The sequence below is a fragment of the Mytilus galloprovincialis genome, chromosome 8 (assembly GCF_965363235.1).
Source record: "Mytilus galloprovincialis chromosome 8, xbMytGall1.hap1.1, whole genome shotgun sequence".
Taxonomy (NCBI): Eukaryota; Metazoa; Mollusca; class Bivalvia; order Mytilida; family Mytilidae; genus Mytilus; species Mytilus galloprovincialis.
Window position 1 is genome coordinate 41294146 of NC_134845.1, and position 16728 is coordinate 41310873.

General features: G+C 30.6%; 1 protein-coding gene across 10 annotated transcripts in view; it reads right to left on the bottom strand.

Annotated features, from left to right (window-relative positions):
• Positions 1 to 1356: 1356 nt before the first annotated feature.
• Positions 1357 to 16728, bottom strand: part of LOC143041940 (uncharacterized) — a 46609-nt gene continuing 31237 nt past the window's right edge. For 4 of the 10 annotated variants that reach the window (XM_076214108.1, XM_076214112.1, XM_076214109.1 and 1 more), the window contains exons 2-3: positions 4872 to 4954; positions 1357 to 3905 (exon numbers count right to left, since the gene is read on the bottom strand). In XM_076214108.1, coding sequence (XP_076070223.1) covers positions 1932 to 3905; positions 4872 to 4954 — 2057 coding nt within the window. In that variant the 3' untranslated portion in view covers positions 1357 to 1931. Of the gene's footprint in view, positions 3906 to 4871; positions 4955 to 5659; positions 5741 to 7232; positions 7276 to 7734; positions 7840 to 10193; positions 10231 to 11652; positions 12085 to 15865; positions 15973 to 16728 lie in introns of those variants that run through there. The other 6 variants (XM_076214111.1, XM_076214113.1, XM_076214105.1 and 3 more) reach the window with 6 other exon arrangements.

The window sequence follows — 16728 nt, forward strand, 5'->3', positions numbered from 1 at the left end:
GTTTGGTTGTCTCAATTATGTTTTGGAGAACTTTAAGTGTTTGACTGGTGTCTCATTGATGTTTTATATAACTAGTGTGGTTTGGTAGCTGTCTTATTAGTGTTTTGCATTACTTATATTGCTTGGTTGCTGTCTCATTGATAATTTGGATAACTTTAATAGCTTGGTTTCTGTCTAAATAAGTCTCAATTAACTTGTTTTGTATATTTTTTGTCTCATTGATGTTGGTATAGCTTATATGGTTTGTTTGTCTTTTCTATGATTTTTAGAACTTGTTTAGTTTGAAGACTTTTCTCATTGATGTCTTGAGTAACTTGTATTGTTTTGTTGCTGCCACAATTATGTTTTGTTTGGTTGCTGCCACATTGATGTTTAGAAAATTTTATTGTTTAGTTGCTGCCACATTTAAGTTTAAGGTATCTTGTATAATTTGGTTACAGTATCATAGACTTTTTGGCTATCTTGTGCGTCTCTGATTTTTTTGGATTACTTTTATTGGTTGTTTGCGATCTCATTGTTGATAATGATAATTTGTTTGTATTGTTTGATTGCTGTCTCATAGTTTTTTTGGATGGCTTTCATTGTTATTTCATTTAGGTTTTGGGTAACTTTCATGGTTTTATTGCGTTCTCATTGATGTTTTGATTAACTTGTGTGGTTAGGTAGCTGTCTCATTAGTGTTTTGCATTACTTATATTGTTTGGTTGCTGTCTAAATGATGTTTTGGAATACAAAAATAAGAAATGATATGATAGCCAATAGGAAAACTCTGCACCAGAGAACAAAGACGTAGCAGTTGACTACAGGTCACAACACAACCTTTAACAATGAACAAAACCTATATCATATAGTAAGCTAACAAAGCCAGGAATGTAAAACCAAAGAGAAACAATGGCCAGATATATATACAAAATAAAACAGGAAAAACAAATATGGTGTACAGCAACAAAAGCCAAAAACTGATTTTCAGACTCCTGACTTGGAAAAGACACAAAGAGTATGTGTAGGGGTATCAATAAACATTATATTGTTTTGGCTTGCCGTCTCATTGATATTTTGACATTGTATTGCTAGATTGCTGTCTCATTGCTGTTTTTTGATAACTTGCATAGTTAAGCTGCTGTCTTGTTAATATTTTGGATAACTGGTATTGTTTTGTAGTTGTCTCATTGATGCTTTGGATAACTATGTGTTGTTGTGTTGTTTTGTTGAAGTTTTAGGTTATCTTTCCATTGTTAGTCCTAAATATGAATGAAATATTTGCCTCTGGACAAGAGCAAAAAATAAACATCTTGACTCATAAATTCTAAATATTAGAACTTCTATTCTTTAGCATTGATAACCCAAGATCATATATTACTTTTGAATATTTATTTACACATCATAGCACTGATCATAATTTATCAATAAATTAGTTATTTTACAATAATACTGTACAAAACTTCACACAGATAACTTCCGTGTTACCATAACAACATAACAAACAGAATAGAAAGAAAGATTAAGTGGAAAAAACAGAAAGAAAATTCATCTTACTAGAAATATTGCACACCACACATATTGTCTCTTGCAATTAGTTTTCAACATTTAAGCACTAGAACTCTCCATTGTACAAATTCCTCTTTTACACTTTATCATGATTACACAATTGTCTCTTCACACTTAATCATGATTGTACAATTGTATCTCTCATGCTTAATCATAATCAGGATTGTCATTTACATATATCATTTACCCTGTTAACACACAAAATTGCCCTATTTCATTCATATTGAGTAAAAATTGTATAATACCCGTAAAATTCAATATAAAATACATGCAGTTACTCATATAAAAAGTTCATGTGTCATATCACAAATGAGTATTATAAATTAATGTCTAAACAATGTATTTTCTGAACACATAATGTCTATTGCAAAAATCTGTGTTTTCTATAAGGTGGCAAGAGTGTGAATCTCAGATGTATCTTTCTGATGGAAACTCTGGCTGAAACGACGTAATTTCTTGGCTACTGCACGTTTGTTGTGTAGGTGAACCTCAGGTGACTGGATGGTGAAGAGCTTTTTCTTGGAGACTGGGTCACTATGAGTTGATGATGGTCTACGTAGTGGAGTAGATGTGATATTCTCAGCACTCTTTGGTTTACTGCGTCGGAAACGGAACAATTTCCAGATAGGTACAATGCTTTTTGGTTTCTTGAAGACTTGTTCCTCTTTTGATGACTTAGACTTATAAGAGGATGGTGGTGCTGGTGGACCGAGTGGTTCTGGCTCGCTGACTGGGCTAGCTCTAGATGAGTAAGGCGAGTTGTTAGGAGCGAAGACACCAGTACTACTGAGACTGTTAGGACTGTCTGTGAGTAATGAATCACACATTGCCTGGGTGTTACGAGTATCGTTGCTAGTTGGTGGACTAGTGTTGCTGTTGCTTCCACTAGAACTAGACTTGCCAGGGATGGCTGGACGATCACCTAAGGATGAAGAGTGAGTACTGGCTGAGGAGTTGGGAACACTCTGTACGTTGTCATTCTCAGATAACATAACGCTGACCATGTCTGGCATAGATGCACGACGGGCTTCAATGGAACTACCACTAGACTTGGTGTTTCCATTGAGGTCGGTTCTGGTACTTGTACGTGGGAGAGTTCTTGCCTTGTTGTAGAAGGTGACATCATCATACAGACTGTCGCTGATTACATCTTGTCGTCGTGTTGTAGAGGCTATCATGGACACAGATTCGTTGTTACAGTTTGACTCTGCAAGACTTGTTCCACAACTGGATGGCAGGACCTTCTTTGGTGGAAGTGGTGGTTTACTGCATACCCTGTTGATATTGCGGTAGTAGGACTCTTCTAGAGGAACATCATCGGAACTCTCTTTGATGGACCAACAGTAGACGCTTTCCATGTCATCAGAGTAAACAGAGTTTGGCCGACAAGATGATGAAGTTGGATCTTCTATCATGGTAGAGGATGCCCTTGGTATGGAACTACTACGATGCTTACTGCTACCACTGCTGTGTGAAGATGGTGAGAAGTCTTCAATCATGGTAGATGATGCCTGAGGTATAGAGATGCTACGACGGCTGCCTGAGGAAGATGAGGTACGGTTACGTTGAGCTCTGCTGATACGCTTTGACCTGTGACGACGTGGTGATGATGTTGAAGAATTAGAACTGGTAGAGCGTGTTGTGGAACGAGATGGTTGACCAAAACCTGGTGGTATGTACTCTTGCTCGCAGCCAACGACTTCTCTGGTGAAGATCTCTTCGGTAGCTGAGGCAGTCATGTTGTTAAGGTTGTCAACAGGAGTGTTTGTGAGTCTGGCTGTCAAATTGTCGATCTTACTCTGGCGATCTATCGTGAAGTCACCGTAGTAGTGAAGTCTGGACAGAAGCTCTTCTTGACGATCATCGATGTCTGGAACGCACTGGTTGTCATCTGAGGAGTCTGACCCTGTTGACCTTGGGTAACCACTGGAACCGTTGCTAGCGTTACTAATGTCTGATGATGATGGCTCTGGTTGGTCAATGTTTGGTACCAAGTTGGAAGGTGACACTGGCTTAGGTGATGGAATATAGTTACTGTTGTTGTCGATGATTAACGTCATGGCTGAGTCATCATAGATGCTGTCACTGCTGAGTGAGTTGATGGATACAAGAGGTCCCTGGAGCATCTTTTGGAGAAGTACATCTTCGTCACAGGAAGTGGTATCTAGACAAGTGATGTGGCTCCTGGTTGGTGTGTTACGTTGTAAGAATGATGGTGTTGATGGGTTGCCCAACAGATGTCTGTTGACTGGGTACTCGGTAGGTTCTAAACCAACATCAGCGATAAGTGAGTTGAACTTCTGGTTGATATCATCAATGTCAGTCTGCAAGGCATTTTCTTGGCGTTTAATGGCTAACTGTAATAAAGAAGAAAATATTAAATAAGGTAATTCTACTTTTGCTTCACATTTTCAAATTTCTATTAACTATCTTTTATTGAGGTTTTGATACATTTAAATTATATGAGTTATCTCCCTTTGACTAATAGGAAAGGCATTTTGCATATACATATCAAACTGATTTTACTATCAAAACATTTTTGGAGTTTTGAACCTAAAATAAAAAGCATATTTAGAAACATTGTTGAAGTCCATATCGATATGTTGCCTACAATTGCAGACATTCTTTCATTTGAACTTTGGTGGATAGTTGTCTCATTGGCAATCATTCCACATCTCCTTATCTTAATATTGTAATGAAAATTCTCAAGAATGACATTACATTGTTTTATGTATACAGCAAAACCTCAAAGATTTGCACCTTGTTGATAAAAGTGCTCTTTTATTTTAGTGGTTTTGATTCAATGATAAAATTATGTCCCCTTAATTATGCAAATGATTGACAATAATTTGCACAGAATTATTTAAATATAAGGGAAAAGTGTTTTCTTTGCTTAAACAAAATGTACGGTCCCAAATTAATTTGGTAGAGCATATAAGCTTTTCTTTTGTGGTAGAAAATATAAAATATGAGTGCAAAATCATATATCATTTAAAAATCATTGAGCAAAATTGGTAAGATTAAGTGATAAAGACAAAACAAACTTTTCTAACATCTTGACTTATGATACATGTGATGAAATTAACTAAAATTCGAGGAAACTCAACTTGTATGTCACAAAAAGGGAAGACCAATTCAGATTTTTTATTTTACGGAACATTCATTGACACTGATCTTAAGATATGAGCTCCAAAAGATTGACTTTAAACCTTTTTGAAATAAAAGCTGTTATAAAAATTTCGCCAAATGGTGACCATATATTGAGGTTTTACTGTGCACAACAATTCCATTTTTATAAGAATATGAATATATAAAATTCTTACCATATCAGCTTGCAGCATGAGGTACATCTCTTCGTGGTCAAGATGGTCAGAAACGTCGGACTCCATGCCTGTTTCCATCCAGTCTGAAATTAAAAATATACAGAACATAAATAATCAGATAAAAGAATGTGATGTCTTCTGAAAGAATAAAAATGAAACATTGATAACTGGTACCTAAATTTTCATAAAGTGATTGGTACCAGTTGTCAGTAGGTTTAGTACTAAATTACAAGTCTTCAAAACCAGACCAGTTATAAAATTTATATTATTTATGTACATAAGGCAGCCTGTAAGTGCAGAATGATCAGACTTCTGCAACGTCACAAATTTGAATCTCTGAAAACCTGCTCCATTTCATCTCTCTGTTTGTAATTTTTTAGAGTAAACAATTTACAATTTAATGTTTACAGTATACATTACTGGATTTTATATTCAATAAATTATAGTATTTACAGAAAGAAATCTAGAAGTCAGCATACTGAAATCTTTTTCATAACATTGTAACATTATATTGGCCTAATGTACTTAGTTACATTAAATGCTACAATAGCTGTCAATTTTCCCATGAATATTTTTTCATCTTGAAAAGAAAAATTACTGGTTTTATTCAAAATTAATGGTTATGGTCAAATTTTAATACACATCTTAAACTTGAGCATATAAATTTATAGGTTTAAAGTTATCCAGGTCTTTAGAAAAAAAGAGATTTACGATTTTCTTTTTTTTCAAGAAATATGTATATTTATAACCATGAGTTTTTCATAATAAAAATATTCAAATTTACATACCAAAATAGTTAACTAATCTAGGAGAAGATCCTAGAGAATCACTAGAGTAATCGTAGAGATACATATTCCTGTGCACTATTGTCATAAGTTCTAAGTAATAAGATTCCGATAAATAACCAGTAAGTTTATATACTACAAAAAGTTTTGACAACAATTTTATCCCCATCTGCTGTTCACAAGATCAACAGCTTGAATCAGTAACACTTTAAACTTTAAGGTTCATACCTTTGCATTCAATCTAGTAAGTGTTTCCCATTAAGTTAACCTTACACTTTTGATCATTTTTTTAATTGACCACACTTATCATACAATCACAAGTGAACCTCTAATCCTATTAGGCGTGATATGGTCCATTAGGGTACCACACCAAAACCTTTCACCCTCTTTTTTAGTTAACAGTAAAGGTGTTTGCACAGTAATTGACAATATGCTAATGAGAGAAATACATTTCAATAGCAGGTGTTTGACTTCATTTGAATATTGTAGGTTTCGACTTTAAAAAATGGTGTCTAGGCCCCAAGGACTTTTTTCTTAAAGTCTTTTTGTACCTTTTCCATTGAGAGTAGATATATTTACATAACAGTGTTTTGTATTTGTATAATACAACAATAGAGGATAGGTGGAATTAGACCGGGTTGTCACAATTCTTTGTATTTTGTGGTAACTTTTCATTAAAGCGTGTCATCAATTTTAAAACATTTTTCCTGTCTTTTGTCCTTATGTCCTGCCCCAAAATTGTAAAAATATGGCCCTCTTACAAATGTTGCTTTAATCTTAGACTAAATTGAATAAACAGTCTTTAGACCAAAACTACCTTTTTTGGTAAACAGATGTTATATAAATATTCATTTAAAATAACATTTACATTTCTTTACAAAATATTATGCAAGAAGTCAAATTTTCAATTTTTACAAGTTTTCAATCTGTTAACATTTCAACTTTTTATGTTTAAACTGATAACTAATAAATTAGTTTTTTACACTCCATTAAACTAAAGCTAAATTCATGAATGAAAATAATCCAGGTCAATTTGTTGTGGAATTTTGTCTGACGGTTGACTTCTAATTTAAATTTTAAATAAGCTACTAATTTGCATTGTAATCCCACTATAGTATTAGATGCTCAAAGCTAGGAGCACTTCCCGCGGCATGACAGTAAAAAATATTCATCGCTATGTATGGGACAGATGTCCAAAGGTGGTGCATCTTTTCAGCATATTTTAAGGGGGATTGAAATACTGAATGAAATTTTGACAATCCCATAGATTTCTTAACTATCTGACACTACAAAAATGAAATGCACACAGTATGCAAGAAATTGATCTAAATTCTAAACAGACAGTTCACACTTTTGCAGACATAAATATTTGCATGTTAATACAATTTCAAACTTTATATAGAAATAATTATGTATTCACTTAAAAAAACTATAAGAGTGCAAATTTATGGCACACGTTTGCTGTTTGCAATCCATGAAATTAAAACTCTTCCAATAATACATATACATGTATTTGCTTCAAATAAGATATTACTTTAAAATAAAACATATACTTAAAAAAAAGATAAATAAATACCTGTGGCAACAGACTTCCAGTAAAGCATGGTGGTTATATAAATTTCAATTTCAAATCAAGGAATAAGAAGTGTGCCCTTTGAAAACTTTCTCAGGAATGAAAGTTCCACAGGTGTGCACAGGTAAAAGATGTTAATTTCTTCCCTTTCATCTTTAATTAGTTTATTAAATATTTATCTTTTTTCCAAACTCAGGGACTACTGATTCCACTGATAAAGTAATACACAGGTATTACTTTTAACAGCCCCCTGCTAACCACTTGCCTTTTAAGTCTGTTTATTTATTAATATACAGTTAGTTACTGATTGCTACTAATAAATTAAGTTTGACTAGGGTTTCTTAACTAACCAAAATATAAAATAGTGTTTTTTATTCGGTTAATTTTTTTTAATGGTCAATTTGCTTTAAAATAATTTAAACTGAAAATAAATAAATTTTATTTAAAAAATTATGTTTCTGAAAATATTAAATATTCATTCACTTAAAAAATTTATTTCAAATACCTTGATTTTCCAGAAACAGAGGATCAAAGACATAGCTGAGAGTATGTCTCTCCAATAACTGATCTAGTAACATGGTTCCTTAAGATACTGTTTACGAACTAACTATGGAAGCCGGACAAGACATGACTTTATATTAAGTGAATCCACTTAAAAAGCTCTTAAAGTTGATAGATAGAGGACTGTTAAAAAAGCACAGTTTAATTCCAAATCAAAACAAAATCGTAGATAAAAATCTATTCTATATTGATTGTAATCCATTCCAGGTGTTGAAAAACAACAGTTTTCAATTGTTTACCCATTATTGTGTTTATTCCGTGATTGGAACTTATCTAGCCATTAAAACATTTCTTGTTGATCTTTCGTTAAAAATGACAAAACATCAATACCACTATCAATCAATATCCTATCCACTTCAATTAGAGATAAAAAGGTTGTAAACATTTGTATTTACATCTGAATGCAAAGTAAACGCTTTAAATCCTATTAAAAAGAATTGATCCAAAGTTTAATAATCCTGGTCCATTTTGGAAAGAAAGCTTCATGTTTGTTACAGACAAAAGAGGATTTTATGGTACCTGAACAATAAGTGTTGATAGTCTTCCAAAATTGATAATTTCTAATACAATTTTATGTTTTATCAAGACCATACTGATAACCACACTTTTCTAATTAGCCAATAACGAATGAATGTATTACATTATTTCAAAGTGTGTCCAGACCACTGATAAGAACAAAAGAAAATTATTCATCTATAAAATCTATTAATTTTTCATGAATATTCAATGGTGAGGAAATCTGGCAAGTTAATTGCTTACAGTTGATATTAATTAACATATATATGAACGATGCCAATCAATTTTATAAGTAAGGGAGATAACTGGCCTTAGAACCAGGAAATAGTCCAGACTTGTAACATGTAAATAAGGGAGATAACTACTAGGAAATTGTCCAGACTTGTAAAACCTTTGTAGTTTGGGATTTGCTATCAATATTAATTCTTAAGATATTCTAATCTTTCGAATATGTTACAAGTTGCTTAAGGTAACCCTTAGATGAAAATACAATTTACCCAGATTTTAACACCAAAATCATGAAAATCCCATTATCATAATGATTCTGATGATTAAGGATTTAAGCTAAATAAAAAGCTTTTTTTAAAGAGATAATCACCAGATTTACTTAATAAAAATGATAAATCCTTTCATATCTGATATTGTAAGTAGTATTTCTTGTCAATAACTGAACACAGGAAGTTTAAGAAAAAGGGACAATTATTTTCAAATTGAATTGTCTGGGATTTTAGATTTTTTTATGTCCTGTTTTTGAAAGATTTTACTTTGGTCAATGGGGTGTAAGATTAGCTAAAAATTGAGGTCATAAAACTGGACAAAAGCAATTACAATTTTCTAAATTCAAACATAGTTGTGTGTTGTGACTATAAAACCTTTGAAAACATTTTTATAACTTAATAAAAATGTTCAAATTATTTGATTTAAAAGTTGTTTCTTTTCTTTCTTATTGAATTCATTTCAATAATTGAATAAATACAAAAGTGGTATATAGTCTGTTTTAACAGATGTCAAAGAAGTGGTCATGAAGCTTTGAAAACAAAAACACCCCAGCTCAAATATAACATATTAACACAATTTTTTCAAATAGAATTCAAGAAACACATTTGAAGTTCACTCTTTTGGGCATGATAAGTTAAATAAAGAAAAGAGCCAACTTAAAATAAGAAGATGTGGTAAGATAGCAATGAGACAATAAGTACATGTATTACACCCTAAAACCCTCTCATTTTATCCTTAGTCATAAAGTCTTCACAAACATTCCACACAACTGTTTACATTGTAATATTTCGAGATATTAAGATCTTCATCAACAAGGTACAAATAATCTTGTTCATACCAAATATTATGAGAAAATTGCAATATAAGAGAGTAGTTTAATCCAGTCATTTTAATCAGATTGGCCCAAATCAAACAAACATTTAAATCAGATGTGGTCAATTCTTATGTTCAATAGTGACATTGACAGTAGAGAATGTGTGAAATACTTGGGTCACTGTGAAAATGTGGCATGTCCTGGGAAAAAGGGGAGGTCAATATTATTACTTTACAATTAATTACAATTTTTGGTATTACTAACTAGTCAATATATGTAGGCATAACATATCAATCATAAAAAAAAACCAGTCAAAAGTTATATCTTACATTGTACATTCTCCTATTTACTTTTAATTGTTAGTTGACTAATCCAAAGTAAAAAGGGGGAGGTTAATTAGATACTACCAAAAAAACTTTGAAAAAACCTGTCGCATTGTCATGTTCAATTCTTATTTCTTATACTCACAAAAAAGCTAAGAACTTTTATTAAAAATTCATCCTTACTTATTTCCAGTACAACCTGTTATCCTTATCACATGACATCAATAAAATTTAAAACAAAACCTACCCAACCTTTTGAGAGACAAGAAACCATAGTATTGTACAATATGCTCGTATACTTTTCTTCATTACAATAAAGCAAAAAACTTTCTTCATCATAGAAGACTGAACACTCTTCCTCATCACAATAAAATAAAAGCCAATTCTTTACACGACTAAAACAGCCTTCTTCATCAATTTCGGGTAACATTTTCAATCACAATGAACTTGAATACAGGATTGTCATTCTATTTATAAGCAAGTATTTTTACTCATTGGAGGAGTAATTTTGAGAAAAAAAATCTCAGGCAATTATCAGTTAAGTGACAATCTTTTTAACACTCTATTACATTGTAACAATGCTAATTTACTTAAAATACATGTATATTTTCATAAATCAATGAACTAATTGGCATACAAAAAGTAAATTGATATACTTAATATACCCCAAGGTTGATAACAATTGAATTAAATCAAGTAAATTGCAATTTTCTAGTTGTTTTACTCATAAACATACTATAATTACCAGTGATTGACAGTTCTAATATTTCTTGTCATATTATTGTATGTTTATGTTTTTTTCTTTCTTGTTAACATCAATATTATCTATCAACAACAACTATTATAATTTGTCTACATATCTATAAATTACCTACTTATATCTAATCCATGAAAAATATGATATCCAATCTTTAGAAATTATCTCCCCTTTTTCTTAAGAACTGATTTATCAAGTGACTTATCTAAATGCAAGTTAGACTAATTTAAATTTTAACCTTTTTTAAAATTTGTGTTACCATCACATGTCATATTTCTGATGTCATGTTTTTGACATTGAAGAAATAGCTCTCTTCCCAAGCTGTGAAACTTCCATATTGAAACATCCTAATTAAAATTTTCTTTCATTAATCAACTAAAAATGACATTTTATTTTAGAAATATGATAGTTGTAAAAGCTTGAATACTAATGAGGATAAAGTTATAATCTGTCTTTTTTGTAAATATTTTGACCAATGACACTTTTGTTGACCAATCTTCAATGAAAACAATAAGATTATTACCCCTATTTTATGACAGGGTTAAGACAAGTAAAGCAGTTTTATACCTTGTTTTACAAGTATAAACACAAAGATTTTTATCTCCAAACAAAGAAACAACATAACATGTTTACTAATTTTTGATTTTTATGAGAATATATTTTATTGTGTTTCATGGTCAAATTTAATAAGACATAAATAACCAAAGGCTTGTTCAACATGTTAAAAAAGTTTTATGCCAAATTTTACCATTAAAAATTTCATCTCAATACTTCTATTATCTTAATAATACTTTTGTTTAAGCTGAAACATTTTACCCCAAAAATGTGAATTTCAAATTTTTCCAGTCTGGTACAGCTGAACATTTTAAAGTCATTTCAATGCAAAATATTATTCAATAACTGCACCCTCCTCCCCCACATTTTCAAGATTTATTTTAAAATTTTCTAACTCACCATTAAATTGTTCAGACTCTTGTTGTCCACACATAATAACCTCTTACTAATGATCTCAAAATGATCATAAGATTGTATTGTTTGATCCCATATCAAATCATAATGTCAAAATCATAATTTCCACATCAAAACTGTTACAAACATATGCAAACACTTGTATCACTTCACTTTGTTACAGAATTTTTACTCTCACATCAAAAACGATATTGACATTGTTATGGTCTTTCAAAATATTTAATGAGTGTAGTGGTCACTCAGCAAACTGACCATTGGTGTGTGTCTTATCTGCCAAGTCTGTAGAGTAGAAATCCTCAAACAAAACTCCCCAGACAGTTCAATTATGTTTAGAATGTTATCAATTTATGCAAGTATTCCTTATTAATTCCATATTTTGATATCACATTAAATCAGTAGCGTTTTTTGTTTACATGTAAACAAAATATGATCTAGTTTTCAAATAAAGAAGACCATGTATGCTATTAGTTTCTAATCACAATAAATAGAAGGGCATCTTGACACATGCCACTTAGAGGTAACCGAGGGATTAAGAAGTTTTAATGATGTTTGAATATTATTGTCTTCAATTTAAACTTATGATTAAAATATTGCTCCTACTATCTATCTTTCTTTTTATTTATAAAACTTTATTTTATCAACTTTAAATTATTTATTTTCAGTATTTCCTCCTTTACAGAGCCCCTTTTTGATCCAATTACAACAAAGTGGTGTCAATTTTTGTGTGTAAATTGATTTATGCTGACCATTGATTGATGACCACCTGGAGATTTTGACCAATGGTTTTACTGATCAATAAAGAAAAATCATTCAAGAAAAAAAATCTATCTTAAAAAACTCAATCTAGAATAAGATTCTTCACTTTTCTTCAAATTTTATTAAAAAAAAAAACATATTTTTTTTAAACATATATATTTATTTGTCAATTAATATGCAGAAGAAAAATTTCTGAATTTTGAGTTATCTCCCTTTTATAAACAGGAAATGATTAAATGTATGCACACTATTATATTTGTTAAAGTGTTAGTTTTTTATTAGTTTTTATATTTATCCAAATGGGCTTAAAGTGGTGTCTATATCCAGATATTATTTAAGAAACAGGTGTTATACAACTTCAAAGTACATGAAATGGGCTTTACATTAAATATGTAAAACCTTTTTTCATTTTTTGATGGATAATATTTTTAAGTAAAAAAAAAGTCCCCTATAACCAGTATTTAAAAAGTGGTTTTTAAATTTGACCCACACCCATACTTTAATGAGAATTTATTTTAAAGTTGTCTCCTCATAACTGTTTCTCATAAAGCTTTATGAATTATTATACAACTTTTTATTCAACATTTAACAATATGGATTTATCCTTCTTTTCCCTAAATGCCACTTAACCTATGATTTAAAGATATTGGAAAATCACTCGAAATATACCTGAAAAATATGATGGCTACATATTACAACATATTTTCTTTTGGAAAGAAAGTATAACTTCATTTAATGAGGTGACAACAAATACTATTACATTAACACAAAAGACAAAGAGGTGATGTTATTTAACCTTTCAGTTCAGATTTCACAGTTGGTTTGGTTTAAGAAAAGTAATAGGTTCAGCTGTAAACAATTTTTGTCTAATTTTCTGATTTTTTCACAAGATAAAGAACCCATAATTCAATTTAGCTCCTTGTGGAGAAATTTCATCCCCCAATTAAATGGTAGGTAGATATAAATTATCTTTCAATGAATGTGACCCCATTCTTACAAACTATCATTAAGGTAGATCATAAGTAAATGTTTTTTGAGACAGAATTTTCTTATAATTTGACAAAATGAAGATTTTCCTATGCTGTTTTCAAAAATATAATAAATAGTATGGGTCACCGTGCTATTTTTCAAGCTATGAGTCGTTGAAAATTGCCTAAATTTGGTTAGTTTGTTCATGAAAAAACACATAACAGTGAATAAAAAAAATTCTATGAGATAGAATTTTGAAAAAAATTGTGAGAAGATAGGTTTTATAATATGTTTCAAGAAAATAAAAAGAAAACATGGTGTCACCGAACTTGTTTTCTTGCCGAAAGTAAAAATAAAAAATTTCCCTATTAGCCCAGTATAAATTTTGTGCTAAAAGAGTTATCTCCCCTTAAATGGCTCATTTGAAAAAAAATGATTTTAAAAACCAAAAAGGTTGATATTTGTTAAAATATTTTAAATAATACAATAAATTAGCAAGTTTTCTTTATATAAATAAACAGTCTAACCATTAAATTGCAAATATGTTTCCAAATATGCTGATTTGGGCAAATAACTAGACCGATTTTGTACTGTGATTGTACAATCCAAGCTGGCGGTATACCATGAATCTACCTTAAATGCTGATTTGCTTTCACTGCAAATGTGAGAAAATTTACTCTTAGATAACAAATTAAATATAGTAGAATTTGGTATTCTTATATAACCTACTTGACCACATGGCCTGGAAAGTTTTATATAATCACATTTATAATTGGATAATAACCGTGGTCTAAATTATCAACAGCAACACTAAATTAATTTCTAGAAAGAATGCAATAGAAAAACAGGAACATTTACAGAAAGGTGATGAAAGAGTTTGAATGCTGCTTTGTGTCGGGTCCTGCAGGGAACCACGATTAGGAGGACTAATCCCCAGACACTGTTCTCTTTAAATGAATCAGAACATTAATCAACAACAGTTAAATGCATAATTACTTGCAATTCAACAAAATTTTCCACTTTTCAACTTCAAGATAAAAACCTATTCATCCTAATTCCGACAGAAGAAATAAATTTTTTGCCAAAAAGAAAAGAAAAAGACAATAATGGGATAAATGAAATTCTGTGGACATGTAGTCTATTGAAGATTGTTTCATATTTACTAGAAAGAAAGCCAACTGAAAAGCATTAACTTTAAACAGACTACTTTTCAAAGTATTTAATTTAAATGATATTCACAAATCACAATCAGATTTATTTTTTTAACTTTATTATTTAAAAAGAACCATGAAATGTAATCCACTAACAAATCTTCCCTATTTTTCATTCATAAAAAAGCCGCCTCTTTTCCGTACCCTACAATTTTCTATTTGAATTTCTATCTTTAAAAAAACTCCCATCTTTTTGAGGCAGACAATAACTTTCCACCTGATAGTTTTGGAATTTTCTATAAAACTATGAATGGAAAAGAGTTAATTAACAAAATATAAACTTTTCACCCTTAAGCATGGTGACTTTGAATGTGCTTAGGACAAGAGGTATGATTATCTCCCCTTGAAAATACTAAATTATTGTTTAGAGTGAAAATTTGACAAGCGTCATGTAGATCTGTTACATTTATACAAATATTACTCAGTAGGTCAAAGTCTAACACATAATAGCCACATCTCCTACTGATTTAAAATTCATAAAAACACTTTTTTCTATTAGTATTTTGGCAAAATAGATATCACCATGGGGTTCTATTATACTGAGTATTTTAACACCACCTGTATTCATACCCCCTACCATAGATATCATAAGAACTTCTTACTAAAAAAGATACAATAACACAGACAACCAGCTGTGATAATAAATCTTCCAATTTCAAACCACATAGTCTCCTATACAAAAACCTAGCATGAAATAGGGTATTACATGTTTTTACGGATGAGACAATCCTTATAAGTACTCTCATGGATTCTGTCACGACGTCCACTTCAGAATGCCATCACATCGGTGGTCGTGTCCACTCAGAAAGGATATTGGGTCCATTCCTTTACAGGTGTTAGGTATATTTCAATAGGTTTTAAGTAAAGGTTGGATATCTAATTCAATTTATTTGAATTTTTTATTATAATTTAACTTTAAATCACTATGTTTAAAATATATACAGAAAAAGCATACATGGTTCTTAATCCTACATCTTTATTCCTAGCCACTTCACTTGACCGTTTAGACAATTTAAGTTATTCAGCATCCCAGCATATTCTTGTACATATCATATCATGAAATCTAGAAATGTTATCATCATGGAGAAACTGCAAGACGATCCCACTTTAAGCCACGTACAGAATTTTTAAACGAACTCTCATTAAATACCATTTTTAAACATCTTAAGTATAATGAATTAATAAACATTTTGAATACTGTATTTTTTTCTTCCAAAATATTATTACAATGGATAGGAATTTAAAAATGAACAAATATTTACCTCTAATAGCCATTTTAACTATGGATTTTCTATCTAGAAAGCAAACCATTCCAAACTCTGTCTAGTAAATATTTTCTCCATGTACATTTAACTGTATTCCTTGTCAAACTAAACATGGTTTTCACAATTTTTCAAAAAAGATAGAAATCTTAACTTTCTTGCTGAAGGCTGTTACACTTCGAAATCTTTTACATGAGGCACAAACAGGGAACATTACTAGCTCATTCTATTTTTAATCTATTTGTATTTTTTAGGAATTCAATATTTCTTCAACATTAAAAGATAATTAATAATGCAATGATTTTGAAATGCCTTGTGTAATTTTGTAGTTATTCTTATATAAATGCACCCTTGAAGTGCCTCTCTCCTAGAAAAATCAGGGATAAATCTTAAAGTTGGGATAAAGGTGTAAAGAATTGTACCCCAGGTAGATACAATCTATGGGATGACATGGTTAGATCCCCAGGGTCAGGATAACAAAAGAAAATTTACAGAATTCAACATTGAAAGACTAACAATTTAAACAAACTTAAATTTATCTGATATAAAAATCTGTTTGAAGTCTGGTCTTCAATTGTTAAATAAAATAAAAATACATGATGTAAAAACACTTCCTATGAAAGGTAACAATCAAAACACTGTTAAAGTTCACAATCACTCCTACACTAGAAACACCAAATATTTCAGCTTTTTTATTAATGTAATAACACTAATTAAAAAAAAATGAAAATATATATTATATCTTTTGATTACTAAGTAAGCAAAAAAATCACTGATATAAAAAAATGGTCAAGAAATGAACATTATAATTTTAACCCGAATAAAAACCATGCACCCTTCAACTTTCTTAATAAAAATCTAAA